Raw genomic sequence first — 23,869 nt, forward strand, 5'->3', positions numbered from 1 at the left:
AGATAACCAATGAGAATTACAAGGCATTTCTTTCAAAGCGCGGAAAAACGCAGGAAAACTAATTATGAGTAATTGATTTTGCTCTTGATTGGGCGCGGTGTCATGGATACTAGTGTGTGTAACCCAATCACATCGTGTAAAACGAATTGCAGCAAACCTTTTATGTTCAATCGAAAATGTCCAAAGTCTAAGTAAACGCACATACCTTGCCTAACAAAAGACCCAGAGTCTGTAGGACTGCGACTTTGACGTTCCACGTGAATCGGTCGCCAAGAATACGAATCAGGGGCCCAGTGATGTTTACTACAAATGGTCGTAGTGCTGTGGCACTCGTCAAACTGATAACCTCTCCCAACCCCTTGGCAGCTTGCTCCTTTAGCTCTGGGGTACCATTTAAGATCCCCTCTCGGAATATCGGAAGAATGGGAGCAATACCCTGTGGATAAAACAACACAGCAGGGGGAAAAAATTGTCATATTTTTCACCGACAGCAGAAAAGTAAAGAAATATGAGAGGTCGGCTATTGCAAACGATTTCTTGAAGGAAACAGTAAAATTCTGAGAGGCATTAAAAAAATCCTAACGCAGCGAGCAGAGAGCCACTGTTTTCAGTAACAAATCCACGCTCTGAAGAATTTTTAGGATGTTTTTGTATAAATTCCTGCGGTAATTTCGTTCTCTTTGCAATATCTTTCAATTGTGAATATATTTTTTAAAATAAAGCATATCAACGAAAAGTAACTACTCGGAACACATAATGGCAAAAACGAGAAAAGTACTTCCCAAAGAATACACACAACGAGGTACACAGTAGAATTCATAGCATCTGATAATTCTAATTTCTTTTTACATCCAGTCTATTTTGAAGTGATTTTAAAAACTGCTCAGTACCTTTTTAGGAAGACAGAACCCTGGCAGATCTCCATCTTTAACTTCATCTGACACATACTTGACTGCCTGCCGTACATGGCTGATGTACTGTAACTGCTCAGAAGCCTCCAGACGCTGAAATAAACGACAAAAAAAAAAAAAGAAGAAAAAAAACCAACAAAGCTTAGCTCACCTCTGACAGTAAAATGTTTCGGGGGGTCATGTTACTGTCGTGATATAAAATCAACGAAACTACTACAGCTAATCACAGCAAAGCCAATGAGATATGTGGGGTCTCGCGATTGTTAATCAGCCAATCAACATCGTCTTTAAAGCAGTGAAACAAAACACTTCAATTTCGAAGGAAAACTAGTAAACAGGTCGCAGAGGCACAGAGCGGTAACGACCCGTCTCCAGCCTCTCTCCTTTTATCACTCCGCGCAAGGGCTCTACATTCCCTTCTTGACCGTTTACACACTGAAGGCCCGAAACAAGCTACAGTATTAATGGTTACCTTGGTTACTGCATTCAAAGCGTTCCAACTCATTTCCACAACCAGCTCATCAGAGTCATTCATCAGGTTAATCATACCACGAAACAGGGTCGGGATGAACTGGGAATAGTCTGCCTTAGTCTCCTGACAGAACGTGTGCATGAGAGAGACTGCAGCCTAGGGGCGAAAAATCAATTTGTCTCAAGAAAACAAAGAGCGTATCAGAGTCAGTCTCTACGTAAGCCAAAATGATAAGAATTTTTACCCTTCTCATGCCGGGGACAGGATCCTTGGAGGCTGCCATGAGTTCATCCATAATGGTCCTGATTCCAGCATCATCTTCTACCGACAACACTAAACTAGACGCCCCTTCCAGCTCCTAGAGGAAGAAGAATAACCACTTAAGAAAAGTCTCCACAGGTCAGCATTCTGATTGGCAATCTCTTTAGCAATTGTCCCTTGGATTATCACGCAATGACCATTGGGTGACATCCCGAAAAAAGACTGCGAAAGAAACTAATTGGCCAAAATGGGGTAATCTTATATGGTCACGACCAAAGAGGGAAAAAATACATAGGCATTTTGACTTTGATGATGAACTAACTTCTTTTTCATGCTCTGTTCCAAAGCAATCCTGAATGGCTTTAAGCATGGCCGGTAGAATCCTATTCAGATGGCGGGTGAGGGCATCCCCTGCGACTGCAGACAGTATGGCCAGCGCACGAGTGTTAACAGGTGGAGTGATGAGCTAAAAGAAAAACAATATAAGACAGCTCTTAAGAATACGTCACGCTTCCGTCGAAAGCACTGCTGGTCTTCCCTCGAGCTCCCGACCCTCCCTCTCTTCCGCGGTTTATCAGTCCATTCGTTAATTTGATTGTGAATCATTGTGGTTTGATGTACTCACCTGAGGTACGAGGAAAGGAAGTACGACTCTGCTCTTCACGGCCATGACCTGACGGAGCCCATCCAATGCGTACTCAGACAGAGATGGGTCATCCTGAAACGTGTCCACAGAGCCCCATAAGAATAAGTCCTCAATGCACTCTCACCCTTCTGCAATATTTCTTACTGCTTGAGAATACAATTAACACTGTATAAAATGGTAAGTGAGATGATTGGCTTAGATTACAAATTACTTAAGGATAACCTTGTGGCCACAAACACTCAGGCTAGTCTCGCTTTCCACAGCATGTAAGCAAATAGCAGTTAGCGCAATTGTTTGGCTGAGATGACATGGTGAAATCCAGTTGCACTCATACTTCGTAAGTATTCATGTATAATTCTAAGTAAAGTGATTCATAAGAATCTCAAATATCTTAGCCAAAATACAAACCTTTCCTAGACGAGGTGCAAATCTGAAGTCTTCAGATCATACACAGGCTTTCAGATCATACGCCAAGGTAAAAAAAAATTATAAAATATATTTCCATTAATAATATGTACCATTTTCTTAAGCAAGTCAGGCAGAATGTCGTCCAAAGCTTTCGCTCCAATGGTGTTATGAAGCTGATCGAATGTTCTGGCAGCAGCCACTCGAACTTCAGGCAACGGGTCGATCAATGCACGACGCACAGTGGGTACCAGGGAATCTACATACTGTATTACCTGTAAAGACCATAATAACAAACGTGCGCTTGTGAGGGTCTGGTAACCAGTAAGTGGACATGGGAGCATGGAATGAGGTAAAAGAACGCAAGGAGGATAACAGTGGACATTGAAGATAAATGTAGGTGTGTCTACGTTGCAAAAAGGTTTGCAAGTTCATTGTAGCGAAGAAAAGTCGCTTCCCCTTTGCAAGGAATTAGTTTAACAGTGCTTCCTTGAGCAACCATGTTGCGAGTTTGATTATACATCTTTCCTGTCGATAGCTAATTGCTGTAAAAAATGCCTTTTGTAACCTGTTCTTTGCTCGTTGAAGAGACAATTTCACTGAGTCCAATACAAACTCCTTGTCTCTCGTCTGACTTGTCGCTGTCCAAACCTCGCTCCAAGATCGGAATGATCTCCGGTAGAACTCGCTCACCAAGTTTGCGAACAAGGTCTCCCAGCGTGCGGGCTGCAACCTGGAATTAAAGAACGGTGCAGATAAACAAGTTTAATAAATTGGTAAAGAAGGGATTAGATTGATTTTTACCTTTTTCTTTCATTGTCTGGATTTCTATAAATACCTTATTCCCATGGACCACTGAGTGTATCAGTTTGAATGAAATGCGTGACATAAGTCTAAAATCAAAACAGTCGCATTTTGGACCAAATTCAACAAACAGAAACACAGTTTTGCTTGCATGACCCAGTAATAATAAGCAACATTTACTTGTCTCTTGTCATAGCTGGTACTTGCTAAACATCCCAGTAGAAGCGAAAACAACGTGGGGAGGATTTCTCTCAAGATGCGAGGCGTGTTAGGGACCACAACCTTCCACACGTGCAAGGCCGCTTGGCGCACCATCAGGGACACGTCAGAACGGCCCATATAGAGCCCGGATAACACACGATTACGGCGCTCTGCACCCAGGGATTCGATGATGGCCTGTACGAAAGAAAAATAAACGATGTTGAAAAACCAATATTAATAGAGCAATTTCAATTGTGAGTCGTAAGAAATTAGATATCGCATTGGTTCTGCTTTTCTTCGCTCTGTGATTGGTCCAGAAAACGCGATTTGATTTCTCACGTTTTCTACGCTTCCAGCAGTGTGCGTGATTTCAATAACAATGCTCATTGGTTGCTCGTGATATGTAGCATGATTGGCTGAATTTGTCTCTGTTCTGCCCTCTGATTGCTTTTCATCGCCTGGCTGGACCCACTTTTAGTCAATGCAATGTGATTATTTTAACTTTATGCGTTACCTGATTGGACTGACTGGTTCCAAAGTTATCATCCTCTTTGCCTTCAGTGGACATTTTACCCGTTACGCCCGATATCTTGTACAACAGATCACCCAGCAATTGGACAGAACTGTGTCGTATTCGCCAATTATCATCAAACAATCCTCTCTCCAGCTCCGGTAAAAACAGTTCAATGGCTGTGTTGGCGTACAAGTTCACAATCCGTTGACCAGCCTTCAGAGATGTGTCTCGCACATACTCGGACTCATCGGCGAGGCCCTTGATAGAAGATGAAAATTATGTGAAATTTCCTGTATCCAAGTCTTGACGTAATTGTGAGAAGTCAGTGGGGTGGGGTAGGGTATAGTTTAGAGCTTCATCCCAAAGATACAGACGGGCATGTGATATCATCTATTTATATTGATAAACATTTGTTCCTTTTGTTCAAGCTGAAACTCTGAAAAGTCTTTGTACTGTTAAGTTCACTTTGTATCTAATTTCTGAAAATGAAATTAAGTACAAAGCTAAGTTAAAATGATCAAATCAAGCATACAACTGCAGCTATAATTATCTGATGTAAACCTAACATCAATTAACTCTGTAAACTGATTTAAAATCATAATCTCGCTACCTAGATATATACACAAAGGTGAAGAGAGCGGCTGACTATTGATATTACCTTTAATACAGAAGGAATAACGGGTCCCACAAATGGAATAAAGTCATCTTTAAAGGCAGAAGGAAGATAGATGTACAGCATCAGGTATCCTTCGCGTACATGTGGCGCCAACTCAACGCGCTCTGTGGTTGAAATCACTTCCGGCATAAGCTTCTCGAGTCTGCTGGTTCCCATAGCACATAACACTTCACCAAGACCTGAAACGGTAATCGTTGTGAAGTGCAAAGTTAGTACAAAAACTTTCCTGCGTGTAAAGTTCGAATACTAAACAAATTGAAAAAATGCTAATTAAGCGATTTCACAACACGTTCCTGTAGCAAAGCGATGAGGTTATTAGTTTCCAAAGGAACTGCTAGGTTGCGTCGGCGGGTGAGTTGGTAAAACTCCGCATCGAATTTTTAGAAATTGATTTTTCCAGATAACAAGATGTGAGGTATGAAAGGTCATACCTTGAGCTGCTCCTGATCTGTCAACGCTGCTGTTCTCTGACGTCAGAGTCTCCATCAACCATGGCAACAGATCCTCAAAACACTCCTCGCCCATACCGCGGACCAAAGCACCGAGAGCGCGGGAAGATACTGCACGGACCTAAATGAAAAATACGCTGATGAAAACCTGCGCAGAAGTTTGTTTTAGAAAGTATTACAAGTTGTTACCTCTGGTACAGGATCAAGTAAAGCCTGTTTCAATCCTGGAACGACAGCGCCCAAATATGGAGTAAGATCCTGAAAACAATTCAATGAACTTGTAAATTAATTCTGAGAGGACAAGTTTTTATGAAGTCTCACAACAGTTAACAGTACCGTAGTTCTGATATACCAATACCGCTACTCTGTTATTTGTTGGCAAGAACGTGTTAGCAAACAAATTCCAAGAGATTGGCCGACCTGTGGTACCTAGAGTGACAGTTTTGTTTATGATGCTGCTTTTGGTACAATGAATATATGAAGTTCATATATTTTGAACTGCGGTTGTAGATACGTATGATGCATGATCCTCGCAGTAGAGAGCGCTATTTATGCAATAGCGAAAATCAGAACTGAAAAAAATCAGGCCTGTACGGGATTCGAACCACTGACCTCTGCGATACTAGTGCAGCGCTCTTCCAATTTATCATCACGGGTTTATTACGAATCAACTTAACGGCCTGCTCCCAGTTGGCTTGTTAGCTCAATTGGTAGAGCACTGCGCTAGTATCGCAGAGGTCAGTGGTTCGAATCCCGTACAGGCCTGATTTTTTTCAGGTCTGATTTTCGCTATTGCATAAATAGCGCTCTCTACTGCGAGGATCGTGCATCATACGGATGCTGCTTTTATTAGGGATAACTCCGCACAAATGGGTTCGACTGATCCTACTGTGATTTAATACTAACAACCTTTGTTCAAGTAAAAAGAATTAGAGGAGGGTTCCAAAACCAAGTTCCAATACGAGGACATTTACATTTTGCGATCCAATTTTACCTTTTTGTCCGTCAAAGAACACATATTTCCAATGATCTGCGCCGCCATTTTCTTAGTTTCAGTTGAACGCTCGCTCAGTGCGCGTTGCAGGACGGGCATGATGAGAGCGAGAGATGGAGCATCAATGAAATGAACGAAAGAGGTCTGGAGCAGAACTTGTAAACATGGTGCAGTCTTAGTAGATGGGTCCATTAGGGCTTCGAGAAGAACGGACGAAATGGCTGAAATATTAACAGCGAAAAACTATAAGATTCAACGACCTTTTACAACAACAAGCAGGTTAAAATTGTTAAGAAAACCGCAATAGGTCATTTAGACCAAATTTGCTGCGCTTTAATAAGCTATTTACTCAACTAAGGATCCTACATCAAACAAGTTTGAGATGCGGGAGTACGAAACTGTGCCCAAAACTAAATTTTATTTGCATCCAGTTTACCTAGAATTTCTGGGTTCCTGATAACCGAGCCGATTTGTTTGAGGGCCTGTGCTCCAGCCTTTTGTACTTTCATGTGAGAATCTGTGAGAACTTCACATAAGCGAGGCACAATACTGGGAAGACATGACGACAACTGCTTTGGGGCACAGAACGCCATAGTACCAAGAAGCTCTACACTACCTGTGGAGGACAAGATTAACATCACGTTAAGAGAATGCTGCTTGAATAAGAGTGGTAAGTAAAATAGGCGTGGTTACCATTCTGTATGATGTACAAAGGTCAATAACACACGGGCTGACCAACTGACTGACAATTCACTGATTGACTACATGAAAGAGAAACCGACTAAATGGATTATTGAAATAGAGGTTTTGCACGGCAGCCATGTTGAATGGCCCGAACAATGAAAATATTTTCCATAAGAAAGAAATTTTTTTTCCCATGGGTAAAATAATCTATTGTTCCTGCTATCCAACATGGCTGCTGTGCAAAACCTCTATAGGACTGAATGATTGACAGACTAACTGGCCGACGCGTTAGGTACCTGACCAACTGAGAGGTTGTGTGACTGATTGATGGAAGAATGGACTGATGGACGGACTGATGGATCGACCTCATATCGTATTAGTCCATGTAACACCTAACATTTAAGTGGGTTTCGAAGCGCTTGAAAAAGAATACCAGTAGTCAATTGTTGCGCAATTTTACTATTTAGAAATTTGAAGCTTTGGAAGTTATCCTTAGACAAATAACACACACCAGTCTTTGTTCTCCAAGAATCTTCCTCGAGCGCCGCCAGCAAGGACGGCAAAACAAGTTTCACGCCATGTGCGCTGAGATTCTTCATGACTGCACGGGCAGTGTCGTCAGTGGCCTGGAAAAGACACATATAAAATCTGAAAGTTGAAATTCTCCCTACTTTTGTAGCAGATCATACAAGGAATTACGAGCTCCATCAAGGCAACATTCCCCAGTAGATTATATTGTCGATTCTCCTCAGTTGTGCGCTCTAATGATAACCTTTTACTTAGTTATCCGCGTTTTAAATCTAAAGCTGCACAAGGTGATCGTTCTTTTACCTGTGCTACACCGAAACTGTGCAATGTGCTACCATTTGACATAAGAAGCGCCATCACTTTTAGTATTTTTAAAGCCAAGCTAAAAACTCACCTTTTCCGTCACGCATTGTTATCATAGTTGTTTTTATTATTGTGAGTTTACTTTCAATTGTAATTTCAGCTTTTTAAATTATTGTAAGTTTACTCTTAATTGTAATTTTAGCTTTTTAGCCTTTTTATTTCGTTTTTTAGTCTTGTCATACGCATTTGAACATTTTATGGAATTTGAGCATTATAAATGTCCTATTATTATTATTGAGAAGCGATTGCAGTTGCTGGGAGAAATGAGTTTTCAATATTAAGCTCACCTCTCTCACATACTGGTTTCCATCCCCAAAGCAAAGCAGCAGGTTTGGTAGAACATGAACAACATACGGCTCAAACAAACGGCCCAACATTGAACAAAGCATCTCATAAGCAAACAGCGCTCCTGGAAAACAGGCCAAGAAGAGAGAGGGGATATTACAGCAATATGGCATTTTGATTGGTTCCTACTTATGATCTAATGGAGGGCAGACGCATAAAAGACATCAGCATGAATCTCATCTTGCTTCTTTATTATGTAAAACAAACAGATTCCATGTTGCCGTGGGTCTGTACAATGTCACACACGGCTGCTCATCGGGTCTGTGCAGTAACACCACACTCGGCTGTTCATCGGGTCTGTACAGTGACACACTCGGCTGCTCATCGGGTCTGTACAGTGACACACTCGGCTGTTCATCGGGTCTGTACAGTGACACACTCGGCTGCTCATCGGGTCTGTACAGTGACACACTCGGCTGCTCATCGGGTCTGTACAGTGACACACTCGGCTGTTCATCGGGTCTGTACAGTGACACACTCGGCTGCTCATCGGGTCTGTACAGTGACACACTCGGCTGCTCATCGGGTCTGTACAGTGACACACTCAGCTGTTCATCGTGAACCTATTTTTAGTCCCTACCACATTTTGAAGTCATCTGTGATATGTTATTGAACAGACGCACGCCGGCCAACTTAAAGTCTATCTGTTAAGTAAACAGCTTTGACGTTTGTGAATATATGAAATCATATATTAAACAGCTTTGTCTTCATGTCTAACGATTTATAGAAAATTTTCAATAGTACCCAAGACACCTGTTTTGGTGTGACAATAGTGTGACTCACCTTCCCTATGTCGGTAATTCTTTTTGTCCTGTATAGCCTCCTGTAGTGTGGACATAATATTCAGCTGTTTGAGGTATAAAATTCCCAAACCTTTCACCAGTCCAGCCAGTCCGTAAGCTGCACCTTTCCTCTCCCCGTACACAGTGGACTCAAGAAGCTGAGATTAAAAACAAACAGAACTAAGTAGTGGCATACCTAGAGGAACCTACTTCAGCCATACAGGATGGATTGATAAAGAAAATCTAGCAATGTAGCACTGCTATAATACACACTGCATTGCAAAACATGAAAGTGATCTCACTTTTTACCTTGTTCAACAAGTTCTTCACCATATCTGGAGATTCCGATTTGATTGCTGGAACAAGTGGAGGAAGACAGTTTGCTACAGCTTCCTGAACCTACAAAGAAAAGAAAAAAAATCGTATTAAAATTCCTTTCCCCAGGCACATGTTCATCTCGAGCCCAGACCTCTCGCTGACCAAGACGGCTTAATGAACAAGAGATCTGGGTGCGGAATTAACCAGTTTTTCCTCTGCAGTTCATTCAGGTAATAAGTAACAATAACAGTAACAATAACATTTATTATTTGTATTGCGCCTTTTCTATAAAATATTCAAAAGCGCATCGGTCAGAAAGATTTTAATACATTAGCTAGCAGCCCATGGAGAGTTTGAAATTTTTTACCTGCTGTGACGGTGTTGACAAGGCATTTAAGAGTTTTCCAACAATTGGCCTAACCTAAAATAAGAGTCAAAGATAACAAAGGTAAACAGGTTGATCTGAAATCAAATCGTTTACATTAATTTCAGACGACCTCGCCTTGAGGCAATACAGTATTTTTACATGGAGTCTTTACCTTAGGATCATCTTTGTCTAAATGCCGCGCCAAGCAACCCATTAAAATAATCACTGATTGACGAATCGTGTCATGCGCAGAAGTGTCTGGTGCCATGTCCAAGAACTGCTCGAATACAGGAAGAAGGAGTGCTATATTGGACTGCAAAGAAGAGCGATTCAAAATCAAGAAACAGAATGAATCACAAAATTTGTCATCAATAAGGATGAAAATATCGAATTAGGGAAAGGTTCTATTCAGGGTCGTAAGTTCACCAGGACTGCTTTGTTTTAACTTTTCCTCACTTTGTGGTTGTTCCAGAAAACTCGCGCCACTTTCTGATCTAATGAGATTCAAAACGAAAAGTAATCACCACTTGGTCACCCGCTTTTTCCCGCGCTTCAAGGCAGTTTGTTCGTCTTTTCATTCAGATCTGATTGGCTCGTTCCCTTTTCCCGCGCTTCAGGCAGTTTGCTCGTCTTTACATTCAGATCTGATTGGCTCGTTCCCTTTTCTTATTGGCTGTTGTGATTACCTCGTTTTGGTTTTTTCGACACTTGATCGAAATACACTTTAATATAAAATGTTCACAAACCTTTCCATGATCATTTATTGCCTTTAGAGCTGCATTCAACATGTGTTTTCTGACCTCTAGATTGTGATCTCCCAGACCAGTTGGAACAAAAAATACAAACAAAGGAGGGACCTACATAATGGTAAAGAAATGTTCCTTTCAATTTCATCTTTCCACATAGAAAGAAACCCTCTGACCACTTCAATACTGCACTTTTACGTGGTTGGTCTTCAAATAAACGCAATAATCCGAAAAATCACAGTCAAAACATTCATTTGTTACGAAAATAAATTTTTTTTCAATATTCTACAGTCAAGTTGACCATTCGTTGTCGTTTTCAATTCGAGTAATCTCCCATATCTGAACTGATCAGTACTCGTTCCGTCTAATACAACGTTACCCGGTTTGTTTTCTTCTGTCAATCATGAGGGAAACCATGCCAAATCACGAGTTAGTCACGTACATTTTCCCGAGGTTGACATCAAAGTAAACGTGTTATGACAGGCTCTTGAAATTGCTTTGCAATAGATTTTATCCCACGTAAATTTGAAATATTTTTCAGTATCACATTACCTCTTTTTCAGATAGCGTGGGTGATATTTCACCAAGAGCCAAAGCTATTCCACATCTCGCATCCCAAGGGTCCATGTTGTCATTTAACAAAACCCGCCCCAGACTGTCCACGACTGGAGGAGGTATCTGAAAACGAGGCATACTCATTACAGTGGTTGGCCACTGGGACCTCAAATAAAATATAATTATTGGGTGCTACCCACGTTCCCAAGTTGAAATAATTTTAAATGTTGCTACCTTTAGATGGGGTGACAGTATTCGCAGTCGTTAATTGCACAAACCTTTTACAGAACATACCTTGAGTTTTAAATCATAGAGATCCACCAGCTGCTGAAGAATGACTGGGGCAGCATCCGGGTGTTCGTTAATGGCCGCCGCCAGCGCTGGAGCAGCGGCTTTTCTGATGATTTCTACGTCGTGTACGACATCTTCCAAAAGTGCACTACATAACGGCTCTGGGACAGTGAAACCTACTTCCTGCCACAACCTAAAGAGTTTCAGTCTCGCGCTCAACAAGTGGCTTACAAATCATGAATACAAATGGATAGGGATAAAAAAGCATCTAAAGACGAGACATGTATTCACAAGAACATCGACAAAGCTGGATCAAACGAATACCTCTCAGCAAATTTCGCATTTTCTTCATCAACATCAAACTTCGCCACCCACAATCGTCTGACAAGTCGAGCGGTCTGTGATGTTCCATGATCCCCTGTGGACAGAAGGTAGGTGAGGACCAGAAGCCCTTGCAAGGTTGCAAATCGTAATGAGGCTGCGGGGGACTCCAAGGAGTTTAAAAGGACCGAAATCTCGCCTGGTGATGCTGTGGCACAACCATAATCCCCGCTTGTCGCCTTGCAGAGCTCAACCATACTGAGAGATGCAAGTTGCTGCAAAGAAAATTGAAACAGGAATAAACGAAACGGAAAAAAAGGAAAGAGATTTGAAATTGTAAACAATTTACCTGTAATCTCGAACCCTTAATAGTGTCTGCACTCGTGGAAATTATTTCAGCCAATAAATAAAGCATTTCCTCTCTTGGTAGCAAAGCCGGGTCATTCTGACAAAATAAATAGACAAATGAATGAAACGAAACAAAAATAAAAAACGTCAGTAAGGGGGGAGGGAGGGGGAGGAGGAGGAAGAGGGGGGAGGAGAGAGGGTGGGTGGAGAAGCATTCCACTCACTTCATCCTGTTCCTCTTCTTCATCATCGTCATTACCGGCTCGTAATTTGCAGTGTTCAGCAACAATCTGCAGAGCCTGCTGTCTAACATCTTCATCTCCCTTCACATTCTTGCCTCCATCTCGTAACACGCATCTCAGGAAAGGGAAACAGAAAGCAAACGCTGGGGCAGACAGAAGCTCGGCTAATGAGTCTGACGAACTTGATCCAACAACGTTTACATCAGGAACTGATGTGGAATGGAGGACCGAGATAACTCGCTTGGTTGCTGATAACAAATCTTCTACACACCAGGCTTGGTCAATACGGCCCATGGGCTTTAAAAGTCGCAAAGTAACGTATCCAACGAGCTTAGCTGATGAGGGGAAAGATAAAAAAGAATAACAATGTTTAACCTAGGAAAAGTCTCACAGGCAGTATTGTACAGAAGGGAAGGGTAGGTTGAGAGGATTAGTCCCACTGCCACATTGCCAATTTCGTGAACAAAATATATTCTTTTATAAAAAACTTTGGATCAAAGTCCGTATCTGAACAATTGCAAACCTACCCCTCCCCTAACCAAACAACAGTCGACTGATAACAAGTTAGGGTTAACGTTGGGTCCTCAAACTTCAAACTCCGCACCAACCTGCACTGAAAGGTACTGTGTAGACGTAAAATGACCTATTATTAAGAACAGTCCGATGCTACTAAGTTGGAGTGAAATTAGAGGGACACATGACCACCAACATGGTACATAAACTAAAACTTATTTTGCTGATCAACAAAAGGAATATCGATAATCCTTTAATGGGGGAAAAAAGTGCAACTATGTGCAGAAAGTCGATATTTTGATGGGCAGCGACTCGAAATTGCTCGGGTAATTTTACTGGTCCTTGGAGGATACTTTTAAGGTTATTTCTTTCACAAATGAAAGGTCTGTCCAATATTTTTTTCTAACGCTAACCCCCCGGCTTGGCCCTTTTGACTCGTTTTCTCTGAACACTGCCTCTCAGTGGGAATTGACTGTCAATGTATGTTGTCTAGAATTGAGATTAAGAAAAAAACAGATGAAGCGATTTCGAAAAGGAGAATCGGCTGTTAGCAGGATATACAGCGGGAGAAGAAGGAAGAGACTTAAGCCACACAGGTCCATCCGAAAAAAAAAAAACAACAAACAAACAAGAAAACAAGAAAATAATTCGACCAATAGAGTACACTTGTCACATAAGAATCTAGTCATAGCTTAGTTCACCATTGTGTTCGCTGTAGGTCAGCGGTAGAACATCGGAACGTTTAATCTGAGGGTCTAAAGTTTGATTCCTCGTGAGGGAAGAGAATTTTTCCGGTCTCAAGCTCGTCACAAAGCGAATAACACCTTTCTGCATTAAAGAAACTGGTAATATAAACCCACCAAGATGTTCTTGATCGTCGTTAAATGCACTTTTACCAAGCTTCAGTAGAACAGGCATCATAACAGGTGCAGTCAGGGGGGACTGTAATAACGGCAGCAGGGTGGTGAGGATGGTTGGGGTGTACATGCGCATGGCGTTTGGGTTTGCTGTTATAGCTGTTTCCAATAATGATCCTACTTGTAACACTCCACTGTGAAGCTGAAAGAAACATAAAAGAAAGAAAGAATAAGTACAAAAAGCTCTGACCGGTTCTGAGAAGTCAGAGATTGTGAAGGGTTATCACTTAGAAATTTAACACCAGTGAGTGGCGTAACAAAGGAGATTGCCACGGTGCGATGCAAAGAATGAATTACAGTTGGTGTTTCTCTTGAATTCACAAAATTAGACTCTGAGGTGCTGAGACAATAAGGAGGCCAGGTTACTGCGCAGCAACACAAACAGTAAAACATGTACAGTTGAATAGCCATGCACCCACGCAATGATTAACCCACATTTTCAAAATGTTTTTGTAATCTTAATTGAAGTCAAAACAGAAGATCCCCCTACCTCTTTCAATCTGTCTCTTATTTCTGCTTCCTTCATCAGCTGAGCTTCAAAGATTTCTTTTTCCTTTTGGCTCATTTCTTCCTTATCTGAAAGTTTTCCTTCGGCTTTCTTTTTCTTTTTGATTGCCTGGAAATGACATGACTCGGGTAAATTCATTGAATAATAGAGCTGGTGGGACATAGTGAAAGCTGGTTTTGGAGGGAAGATATGAGTTTTTTGATTGGAAGTGTTTCTTGCCTTTTCATTTAGAAAAAAAAAAACAAAACAAAACAAAACAGAAACACACAAAATAAGATTATCTTTTCCTGCATTCCACCATGGTGGTGGTTTTCCTTCTTTCTTTTTTTTTCTCCAAATTTCAGGATATTGTATAAACTTAACACTTCAAAGTTATCACTACACGATGATCACACCTCATGTATTTCCTTTTCCCAGAGCTGATCCTCATAGGAATAAGACTTAGATTCTTTCTTTTTTTTTTTTCTCCAAATTTCAGGATATTGTATAAACTTAACACTTCAAAGTTATCACTACACGATGATCACACCTCACGTATTTCCTTTTCCCAGAGCTGATCCTCATAGGAATAAGACTTAGATTCTTTCTTTTTTTTTTTTCTCCAAATTTCAGGATATTGTATAAACTTAACACTTCACAGTTATCACTACATGATGATCACACCTCACGTATTTCCTTTTCCCAGAGCTGATCCTCATAGGAATAAGCCTTAGATTCTTTCTTTTTTTTTTTTCTCCAAATTTCAGGATATTGTATAAACTTAACACTTCACAGTTATCACTACATGATGATCACACCTCACGTATTTCCTTTTCCCAGAGCTGATCCTCATAGGAATAAGCCTTAGATTCTTTCTTTTTTTTTTTTCTCCAAATTTCAGGATATTGTATAAACTTAACACTTCACAGTTATCACTACATGATGATCACACCTCACGTATTTCCTTTTCCCAGAGCTGATCCTCATAGGAATAGGCCTTAGATTCTTTCTTTATGTTTTGCTTTTTTCCTTCCTCGGCTGCTCTGACACTGAGGAAATAAAAGCAAAACCAATCAGATCATCACATACAGTGTTGACTGAACACTCCTAAAATATACCTAGAGTCGGTACTAGTCTTCAACTGTCCTCAAAAACGACACCTTCGCCGCAAATAATTGACACTTTTACATGGAAATTTTGCAAAGTTTTTTTTCATTCCTAATCCTGGAACATGAAAATGATTAAAGATTCTTTTTAACAGCAGACGTCAATCGTCGAACCTTTCTAATACACTCGTGTTGTAGATCTCTCCTTCTGGTGTGTGCAGTATAGCATACTCTTCCATCGTCACTTGCTGGAATGCTGGTTTTGATAAACGAACCGTGCTGTGCTTCACTACTCTCGGTAAAATTACTTTTGGTGCAAGTTCTGCCATGGTGTGGAGCATATTCTGTAAGCACTAATGAAAAGGTTGTAACAATGTATCTATTAGCAGGTGAACAATTTCTCCAAAAGGTATCAGCACTGAATAAATAAGACGCGACGGAAAAAAATTTTCTTCTTCGTTACAGTTATTATCCTAAGGATGGCGTCTTAGAACACCACTACAAGAAGCTTTTGAAAGTATATTTCATCTCTTGCGGCTTTTGACAGTGTTCAACGTTTAGAGTTCATAATGTATGGCCCACAATGCATCAGTGTGTCTTTCTGTCCGCAGCGGATTTGAGTCAAACTTTAAACGTTTGCCATGAAAATTGATATATCAGATATCAACTATAAGTTGGGCTTTAGACTTCAAACGGAGGTCGCATGTTGTTGAAAGGCTCGTATACTAAAACATTTGAACAAAATAAAACAAGAACAATTCCTACATAATGTAACAGACAGAGACAGACGTTAAACCTGTTGAGACGAATGGCCAGAGACTATCATCTCCATTATGGCTTCCACATGACGCTCAACAAAGCCTTGTGACTCAATCCCCAGACTGTGAATGATTCTCAGCCACAACTTATCTTTGCAGGTAACTATTCACCAATAAGAATAAAGCATTAAATTAATTTTCCGCGCACGTTACTTTTTACTATTATTAATCTTGGCAGTATAGGGACAAAACTGCGTCACATGGAACCCAAGGAAAATATGTTCCACTTTGCATCAAGTGACCTGTGGTTCCGTGGTAGTGGTTTGAACGGTGCATGAATGATAAGCTTTGACTTTTCTTGCTGCTCAGACTTTTTTCTAAGCGCAACACTTAGACGAGCTCAAATAATCAACTCAAGAGCTTCATTGAGGAATACGGATTAATAACCACTCAGTCTGGACCAAAATATTACACAAAGAACTCTCTGTTGCGGGAACATGGCAGGCAAGATGAGCTCATATATTCTGTTGAGTAAGCCAATAAGGACACAGGATTTTCTTTCCCTAGCCCACTTGTGGAGCCATTGATATAACTAACATTAATTTTTCTAAAGAGACTGACTTATATCATGCATTCAATGCAATCAAACCAATACTGAAAGAGAAGACTTCCTCAGATAAGTAAAAGTTCTTGCATCTCCAAAACGCTTAAGAAAAAAGAATATTTGACATTAACGAGCAGCGCTGAACGAAAATGAAGAGATCTACCAATAGCTGGATGGTGTGCATCTGAGAGAATCTGCAGAGCGATTTTGTCTTTTGTGTCCTCAGACAGGTCTGGATTGCTCTTAATGAGAGACAGGGCCAGGCAGCAAAGACTAGACACAAGTATCCTGTGGCTGATGTTAGTTCTTCCTACATCATTGGGTGACCTGCCCTGTGGTGCATCTCCATTCATGATTGGAACAGAGCTGTCTATGACGTGAAGCTATAAACAATGAGGAATAAAAGTATTGATACGTATTAAGAGAGACCTGAAGAGCAGTGGAGTATTTGGCCTATTTAGTTAACTCTAAATATACATAGAGCGCATAGCAGGCAGCTCTGAGTGCACTGTAAAGCTGCCAGATATTTGCTGCATATTTTAACAATGCTGCTTCCTCTTTTTCAATTGAGCACCAAAAAAAAAAAAAAAAAACCGTTAGCAATGCAAGCTACAAGTTACAAAGTACACTTTAACAACACAACTAAAGGTAAATTATATTAAAACGGAAAACAAGGATCTATTAGTTGGTAAAAGTAAGACAAAAGGCACTTTCATTTTACAAGGCATATATCTCAGAGAGAAAAAAAAATTGCAATGATCACTTGTGAAATAGAAAGTACAAATTCAAACTGAAATTTTTTCAAGAGTCACACAGAGCACTCACAACTGGCTGTTCAGTTTACCTTCTGTTGTGCTATAAGCTTTGATAGCTCTGTCAATAACGAAGACTGTAGTTCTAAAGCACTTTCACCTAAAGCATTGAAAAGACGCTGAACACAAGACTGTGCATTCTGCCTGACCTTCCAAGCTGAATGGGTCAACAGAAATACCAAAGCTCTGTACCAAGGTCTAACGAAGAAGAGGCAAAAAGTCAGAAATACAGACTACAAAAAATGATCAGAGTACATGTGAAATTCTAATGTATATGGAAGATATCCACACCCTATTACTAAAGGTAACAGGGTCTGCACCCCAGAAAAGTGGCTCACGAGGCATCCCAGCTTTTCCCAGTCTCTGTAGCATGAAGTGACTGGGAGTATTGCTACTCCTCCTGGGTGACACACTTGGACATTGCAGGTTACCCCTTGTATATTGTCAGGCTTCCTTAAAGGTTCACCAGTTAGTAACCTATTTACACTCCTGAGTAGAGAGGGGCATTGTGACAGCAAAGCGTTCTTCCCAGGAATACAACACCATGACCCAACCAGGTCTCAAACTCTAATCACTTGACCTGGAGTCCAGCAAACTGACCATTATGCCACCAGGTAAGGGTATCCCACACACTCTACTGTATGAGCTTTTAAATCCTCCCTCCCTACCCTCCCCCCATACAAACTAGCTATCCCTACCCCCCAAAAAACAAACTAGCTAGCTAAGAGTTAAGAGCTTGACTCACTGGCTATTAGATTTATTCAATCTTTGTCCATGACTGAGGATAAGTCTTTCTATCACAGAAACCAGTACTAGAAGAGCTGTTGGGAAATCAAAGAAATAATTGTTATCAAAAGTAAATAGTTTGAAATTTATGCAGTTCACATGACCATGTATACGGACTTGGTAACCAACAAGTTTCGCCTAGCTCAGCGGTAGAGCAGCAGCCTGGGAAATGCAAAAGTCTGGGGTTCGAACCTTCACAGTGGGGGGGGGGGGGGAAGACTCTGATGTGCCACTCACACAACTAATGAGTATTGTTCTTTTAGTTTTTTGTCAATTTCATAAGTGCACTGTCTAAAGCAAGTGGTGGATTTGTTTGCTGTTGTGATGTCATCAAAATATGTGTTACCTTCTTCAGATGCAAAGTTTAAAAATTTGTCTGAAACAAACAGTTGCTTCTTTGTGTCCAGGAATGTTGTCCAAAATGAACCCAGTTTAGATTCTGAAAGAAAAGTCATCAATGTTGATAAGCCATACATTTTTAGTGGGTAAACCTGATAAACACAACACAGTCAAAACCAATGATTAGGGAAGTCGCAATGACCTTGGGACTTAGGTCAATGCCTAGTAATCTCTTCTTGGGTTCTATTTATTTATCTCAACACATCAGCAACTTTATCATGTAAAGTTACCTGCTTGTACATCAGCAAGTGATAACCTGATCAGTATGGAAGCAGCCACTAGTCCTTCTGTTACGATGACAGCCTGGTTTGGTTGGCCACTGGCTTTTTCAATTGTCTGAACAAGAAGCACACATAAGATAAACTTACATTTACTTTCAAAGCTAGATTGGTATTTAGAAAAAATAAGACCATTTAACATTACTATAAAATTTATGTAGATGAACAATATGCTACAAGTCTTGTGTCTATCTACTGCCAGCTGTTACAGTAACATGTGTCAAGTTATCTTGGCTAGTCCATTCTTAACAAAACCTGTTTTATATTAGAAATCTTTTGCAGAATCACACACAGAAGACAATCTGGTTAAAAACCTTACTTGCAATAATTGAGGCAAAATTTCCATTCCTTGGAGAAGGGTATTACCTCAAATAAAAACAAAATTTATTACTATTGTCAAAGATTATTTTTGGCAAAATTAACCTTTTCACCCCTGAGTGCAACTAGCACGCAGCATCAACAAAGAATCAAAAGTCAGGGTCACAAGAATATAAAGGAACTGATCACCAATTCATTAAAAGAAGCTCTTGATTGTTTAAAAAATTCTCCTTGAGGGTGCCACATAACATAACATAACATAACATAACATAACATAGCATTTATTCGGGAAGTTACAACGCAAATACAAAAAATACATCCTGAAAAGGCAAAATCGTGAGGTTAGCCCTGTATAAAAACAATTTCCCTAACTAAAAGTATACAAAAGACAAATTTAATGGCTACAGATTCAATAAATATTCAATTAATATTCAAATAAATTTTAAGTCTACTCTTAAAAACAGACAATGATTCGGCATGTACAGTGTATCCTGGCAAGCTATTCCATTTCCCCACAATGCGAATGAAGAAAGAGTATTTGTAACAGTTACAGACTGCTCTCTTCAGGTAAATTTTATAGTCGTGGTTAGCTCTTGTATGCTTATTGGTAAACACAAAGAAATCTGGGAAAGAGAGGTGATCAATATCAAAAACTATCTTAAAACATTGAACCAGAGATAGAAATTCTCTCTGCTTTTCTAGTGTTTGCCATTTTAGTAAGCTACAACGGTATTTGTAACTCATTTTGCCACATTTCTGCCTTAAAGCTAGTCATGAAGCTCTTTGTTGAACCTTTTCTAGAGCCATAATATCCTTAATCAAATACAGACTCCAAACAGGAGCCGCATACTCCAGTATGGGCCTGACCAGTGACTTAAAGAGCTGCGAAAACACGTACTGACTATTAGTTCCAATGGACCGCTTTATGATACCTAGTACCATATTTGCCTTATTTACCGTTGCAGATACATGCATGCCCCAGGACAGGTCAGAAGAATTGTAGGAATTTTATAAAGAACAACATGGAGCAATAGAACAACATGGAGAATATATGGAACATAATTATAGAACAACATGGAGAATATATATAGAACATATAGAACAACATGGAGATTTGTATAGAACATATAGAACAACATGGAGAATATTTAGAACATATAGAACAACATGGAGAATATATAGAACATATAGAACAACATGGAGAATATAATTTATAGAACATATAGAACAGCATGGAGAATATATAGAACATATAGAACATGGAGAATAATTATATAGAACATATAGAACAACATGGAGAATATATAGAACATATAGAACATGGAGAGTATATAGCACATATAGATCATGGAGAATATATAGAACATATAGAACAACATGGAGAATATATAGAACATATAGAACATGGAGAATATATAGAACATATAGAACATGGAGAATATATAGAACATATAGAGCAACATGGAGAATATATAGAACATATAGAACAACATGGAGAATATATAGAACAACACGGAGAATATACATGCTGATATTCAAGTGTAAAGGGTTAACATATTAAACTCTCCTAGATTCCTAAATTTCCAGTGATAAACAAAAAGATTTATTGCTACCTTGAAAAGCACCTGTCATACACTGTAAGTATCCAGTGCGCACAGCTGTAGTGGAGTTCTTGTTAGTCATTGCTTTCTGTAAAACAAAACAACACACCATACTTGTGAAATTGAAATCTTAACTCAGTTTCAGTAAAAATGAACTTAATCTAGTTATTCTTTTTGCAGATTTGAGTTTTATTTTTTGAGAGAATATATAACACTGTTTAGTCATAATATCCTCTCATTTGCCCAAAATATTTAGCAAAATGGGTTATCTTGTTATAAGATTTTTCTCACCTTGAAGGCATCAATCAGCACCTTAGGTACTTGTGTGGAGAACTGGGTACACCAGAGACTTAAAACTGATAAGCCATTAACAACAGCACCTTCATGCACTGTACAAATTAATCAAGGCAAAGAGCAGGTTACAGTAACAAACATCATACAAATGCACAAAACATGGACCTAGTGCTGGTGATCATTTCAACCAATGAAATTATTTAATGGAAACCTACCTTACTTTCTAAGAAAACATTTTCAAAAAAGAATCATGATGAAAAATTTGTGATTCAGACAAAAAATGTCCATTACAACAACAAAAGAAGTCAAAATCTATCATCTCCCTTTTTCTTTCTAAACACAGATACTCTTAGCATTGCTTATAACTTAAACATGAAGCATACCGTATTTTCTCGGTTATAAGGCGCACAGTTTTTTCAAGAAATTCTGTCTTTGGGTGGAAAGTTAGTGCTGAAATTGGGGTGCGTCTTATAGCCAAGTATTTTTGCACAACTAAATCTTAAGATCACAATTTTAGTAGAACTTACAGTTAAAAAGAGAAAAACAGAAAAGCAAACGAATGGAAATTTGCATACATTCTTAACAGCATGTGCTCAGTAACATGATATCCATGACAAAAAAACCCCTCATTTCAAATTCCTAGAATCTCATTTGCGTCGCTCACTCGAAACGTTCCTTCTCTGAATAAACAATGTGGACATAAAACCTGCCTTTTTCGTCCATCTAGCCTTTTTTGTGCACTGAAACTGGCATCCTCAGTGGCATGTTGATATTCAGCTGTCGAACACCTTTGAATATGACTCTTGGTGGGAGTGTTTTTGCCATTTGCTTTCACTGCCAGAGCAACAGTGAAACTTTCTCAGATCCATCACACCTTTTGTTACCTCTCAAACCTTTGGTACATCATATAACCCAGTATTTTCATGTGATTTTCAGTCTGGGAACTTGGCTTGACTAAGTTGCTAAGTTTGAGGTGTGTCTTAAAACCGAGTGCGCCTTATAACCAAGAAAATAAGGTACATTCAACTCTCTCTTGCTCTAAGCTACTTCATGAAACAGAAACCTGAACTTGTCCTTTCTACTTATACAATAAGCTCACCAGTCACTTAATACCTAACTTTTCTTCAGACAAAAACATGTCTAAAAGGAATGATGCTTGATGCAGGTCCCAAAAGTGTAACTCATTAAAGAATTTTATTGTATAGTTCCACCAGTGAAAGTAACAGTTTTGGTTTAAAAAATGGTGTGGTCTAGTGCGATGACTACCCCTTTAATTTCAAGAATAACAAGTCTCAATGGTTCCTTAGACAATGAAGCATTTCCAAACCTTCTTGTTGTAAATATTTCACAAGTTTATCAGCAACAAGTTGACTTAATGTCTGCACAGATGCATTTCCACTGACTGAATGGTGTTCCAGACTCTTTACCCCTGGAAGTAATAATAATAATAATAATAAAAGTCTTTATTAAGCACTCTAAACAACAAACGTGTTTAGTTACAATGATATGAACTCAGCAAGTATAAAACTAATGAACTAACTAAATTACTAACTGACTAACTAATAAGAGAACAAACATCTATTAACAAAAGTCCTCTTGAAACGTTCAGTTCTGACAAGCGGGAGAATATAATTATGGCACCTCTTACGTAGCGTAACCATTGGTCGCTCTGGTGGCGAAAGGTCATCTAAAGCTGTTGTAAAATCGCTGTCGGTGATCTTGGCCCACAACTTCTTATCTTTTAGAATAATAATATTTTCAATCGAAAAAAGCTCTTTACAGTAGCCAAGCTTAGAAGCTCTCTTGAACAGCCTGTCTATGTGACTCAGATACTTATGATAATACGCACAGCCCCATACTTCTACAGCATATGTAAATATAGGTAGAATAAGACTGATAAAAAGAAGACGAAGATGATCCAGCGGCAGTCCATAGAATTTACAAACACGTAAGATGTACAGACGACTACTGGCTTTCGATATAATATTATCAAAATGTAAATCCCAGTTACACGGATCAGATTGAAAAGTTACACCCAACAACTTCAGACATGGTTTACGCTCTATAGAAACCAGAGGAGCAGGTAAGGCCTTAGTGGATTTGCCTCTAAGTAGCATCTCCTACGTTTTCTTGAAGTTTAGTTGCATATCGTTAGCAGATGTCCATGCGATGATCGATCAGACCTCCTCAGCTGCTGAATTGCCGTTGTTAGCCCGTATTCAGTATTCAGAATTATTTAATATCATTTAATATCATTTGCAGCAAAGTCAGAGGAGTACAGAACATAACAGATAACTGTGTGAGAGTCCTCAACAGAGAAGTTTGTCAAGGGGTATGTAACTACATAGGGTCTCTAAACTAACCTTGAAGAACACCAACTCTGTCATTCCACTGAGTAAGTTTGCCTTCTGAACCTAAATCATGAAATGTAACTTACAGTAAAATGCAGGAACATTTATCCAGAAAAGCTATCTAATGTAGGAAATGAGAGGAATAACCCTTTAACTCCACTGTGTGACCAAAACAAAATTTCTCCTTACAATATTAATACAACATCAAGCAGAAAGGTGATGAGAATGTAGAAAGACATCAGTTGGAGGATTATTAGTTGATCCAATACAAAATTCTCTAAACTAACATCATAAGAACTGTATGGCAGACAGTAAGGAGAATTGCTGATGAGATCTTGGGAGTGAAAGGGTTAACCACCATCCAGTTAGCCCAATGGATAGTGCGCTGGACTGTTGTGTGGGAGGTCAAGGGTTTGAGCCCC

The 23,869-nt window shown here is 39.6% G+C and overlaps 1 protein-coding gene across 1 annotated transcript in view; it reads right to left on the bottom strand.

Moving 5' to 3' along the window:
- Window positions 1-23,869, bottom strand: part of LOC111326112 (stalled ribosome sensor GCN1-like) — a 34,041-nt gene that overhangs the window by 4,129 nt on the left and 6,043 nt on the right. The window contains exons 13-54 of the mRNA XM_088742806.1: window positions 23,460-23,510; window positions 22,424-22,525; window positions 21,094-21,191; window positions 20,815-20,890; window positions 19,203-19,249; window positions 18,836-18,941; window positions 18,553-18,645; window positions 18,166-18,241; window positions 17,453-17,618; window positions 16,772-16,991; window positions 16,043-16,167; window positions 15,421-15,599; window positions 15,093-15,189; window positions 14,144-14,269; window positions 13,597-13,795; window positions 12,206-12,558; window positions 11,983-12,078; window positions 11,637-11,908; window positions 11,316-11,505; window positions 11,019-11,144; window positions 10,467-10,577; window positions 9,893-10,033; window positions 9,721-9,774; window positions 9,345-9,434; window positions 9,037-9,193; window positions 8,196-8,317; window positions 7,529-7,643; window positions 6,770-6,949; window positions 6,334-6,554; window positions 5,529-5,597; window positions 5,322-5,460; window positions 4,873-5,069; window positions 4,215-4,472; window positions 3,680-3,895; window positions 3,264-3,428; window positions 2,809-2,970; window positions 2,270-2,362; window positions 1,967-2,110; window positions 1,628-1,741; window positions 1,384-1,539; window positions 891-1,004; window positions 206-436 (exon numbers count right to left, since the gene is read on the bottom strand). Coding sequence (XP_088598932.1) covers window positions 206-436; window positions 891-1,004; window positions 1,384-1,539; window positions 1,628-1,741; window positions 1,967-2,110; window positions 2,270-2,362; window positions 2,809-2,970; window positions 3,264-3,428; window positions 3,680-3,895; window positions 4,215-4,472; window positions 4,873-5,069; window positions 5,322-5,460; window positions 5,529-5,597; window positions 6,334-6,554; window positions 6,770-6,949; window positions 7,529-7,643; window positions 8,196-8,317; window positions 9,037-9,193; window positions 9,345-9,434; window positions 9,721-9,774; window positions 9,893-10,033; window positions 10,467-10,577; window positions 11,019-11,144; window positions 11,316-11,505; window positions 11,637-11,908; window positions 11,983-12,078; window positions 12,206-12,558; window positions 13,597-13,795; window positions 14,144-14,269; window positions 15,093-15,189; window positions 15,421-15,599; window positions 16,043-16,167; window positions 16,772-16,991; window positions 17,453-17,618; window positions 18,166-18,241; window positions 18,553-18,645; window positions 18,836-18,941; window positions 19,203-19,249; window positions 20,815-20,890; window positions 21,094-21,191; window positions 22,424-22,525; window positions 23,460-23,510 — 6,047 coding nt within the window. The remainder of the gene's footprint in view (window positions 1-205; window positions 437-890; window positions 1,005-1,383; window positions 1,540-1,627; window positions 1,742-1,966; window positions 2,111-2,269; window positions 2,363-2,808; window positions 2,971-3,263; window positions 3,429-3,679; window positions 3,896-4,214; window positions 4,473-4,872; window positions 5,070-5,321; window positions 5,461-5,528; window positions 5,598-6,333; window positions 6,555-6,769; window positions 6,950-7,528; window positions 7,644-8,195; window positions 8,318-9,036; window positions 9,194-9,344; window positions 9,435-9,720; window positions 9,775-9,892; window positions 10,034-10,466; window positions 10,578-11,018; window positions 11,145-11,315; window positions 11,506-11,636; window positions 11,909-11,982; window positions 12,079-12,205; window positions 12,559-13,596; window positions 13,796-14,143; window positions 14,270-15,092; window positions 15,190-15,420; window positions 15,600-16,042; window positions 16,168-16,771; window positions 16,992-17,452; window positions 17,619-18,165; window positions 18,242-18,552; window positions 18,646-18,835; window positions 18,942-19,202; window positions 19,250-20,814; window positions 20,891-21,093; window positions 21,192-22,423; window positions 22,526-23,459; window positions 23,511-23,869) is intronic.

Source organism: Stylophora pistillata, chromosome 13, assembly GCF_964205215.1.
Source record: "Stylophora pistillata chromosome 13, jaStyPist1.2, whole genome shotgun sequence".
NCBI classification, from domain to species: Eukaryota; Metazoa; Cnidaria; class Anthozoa; order Scleractinia; family Pocilloporidae; genus Stylophora; species Stylophora pistillata.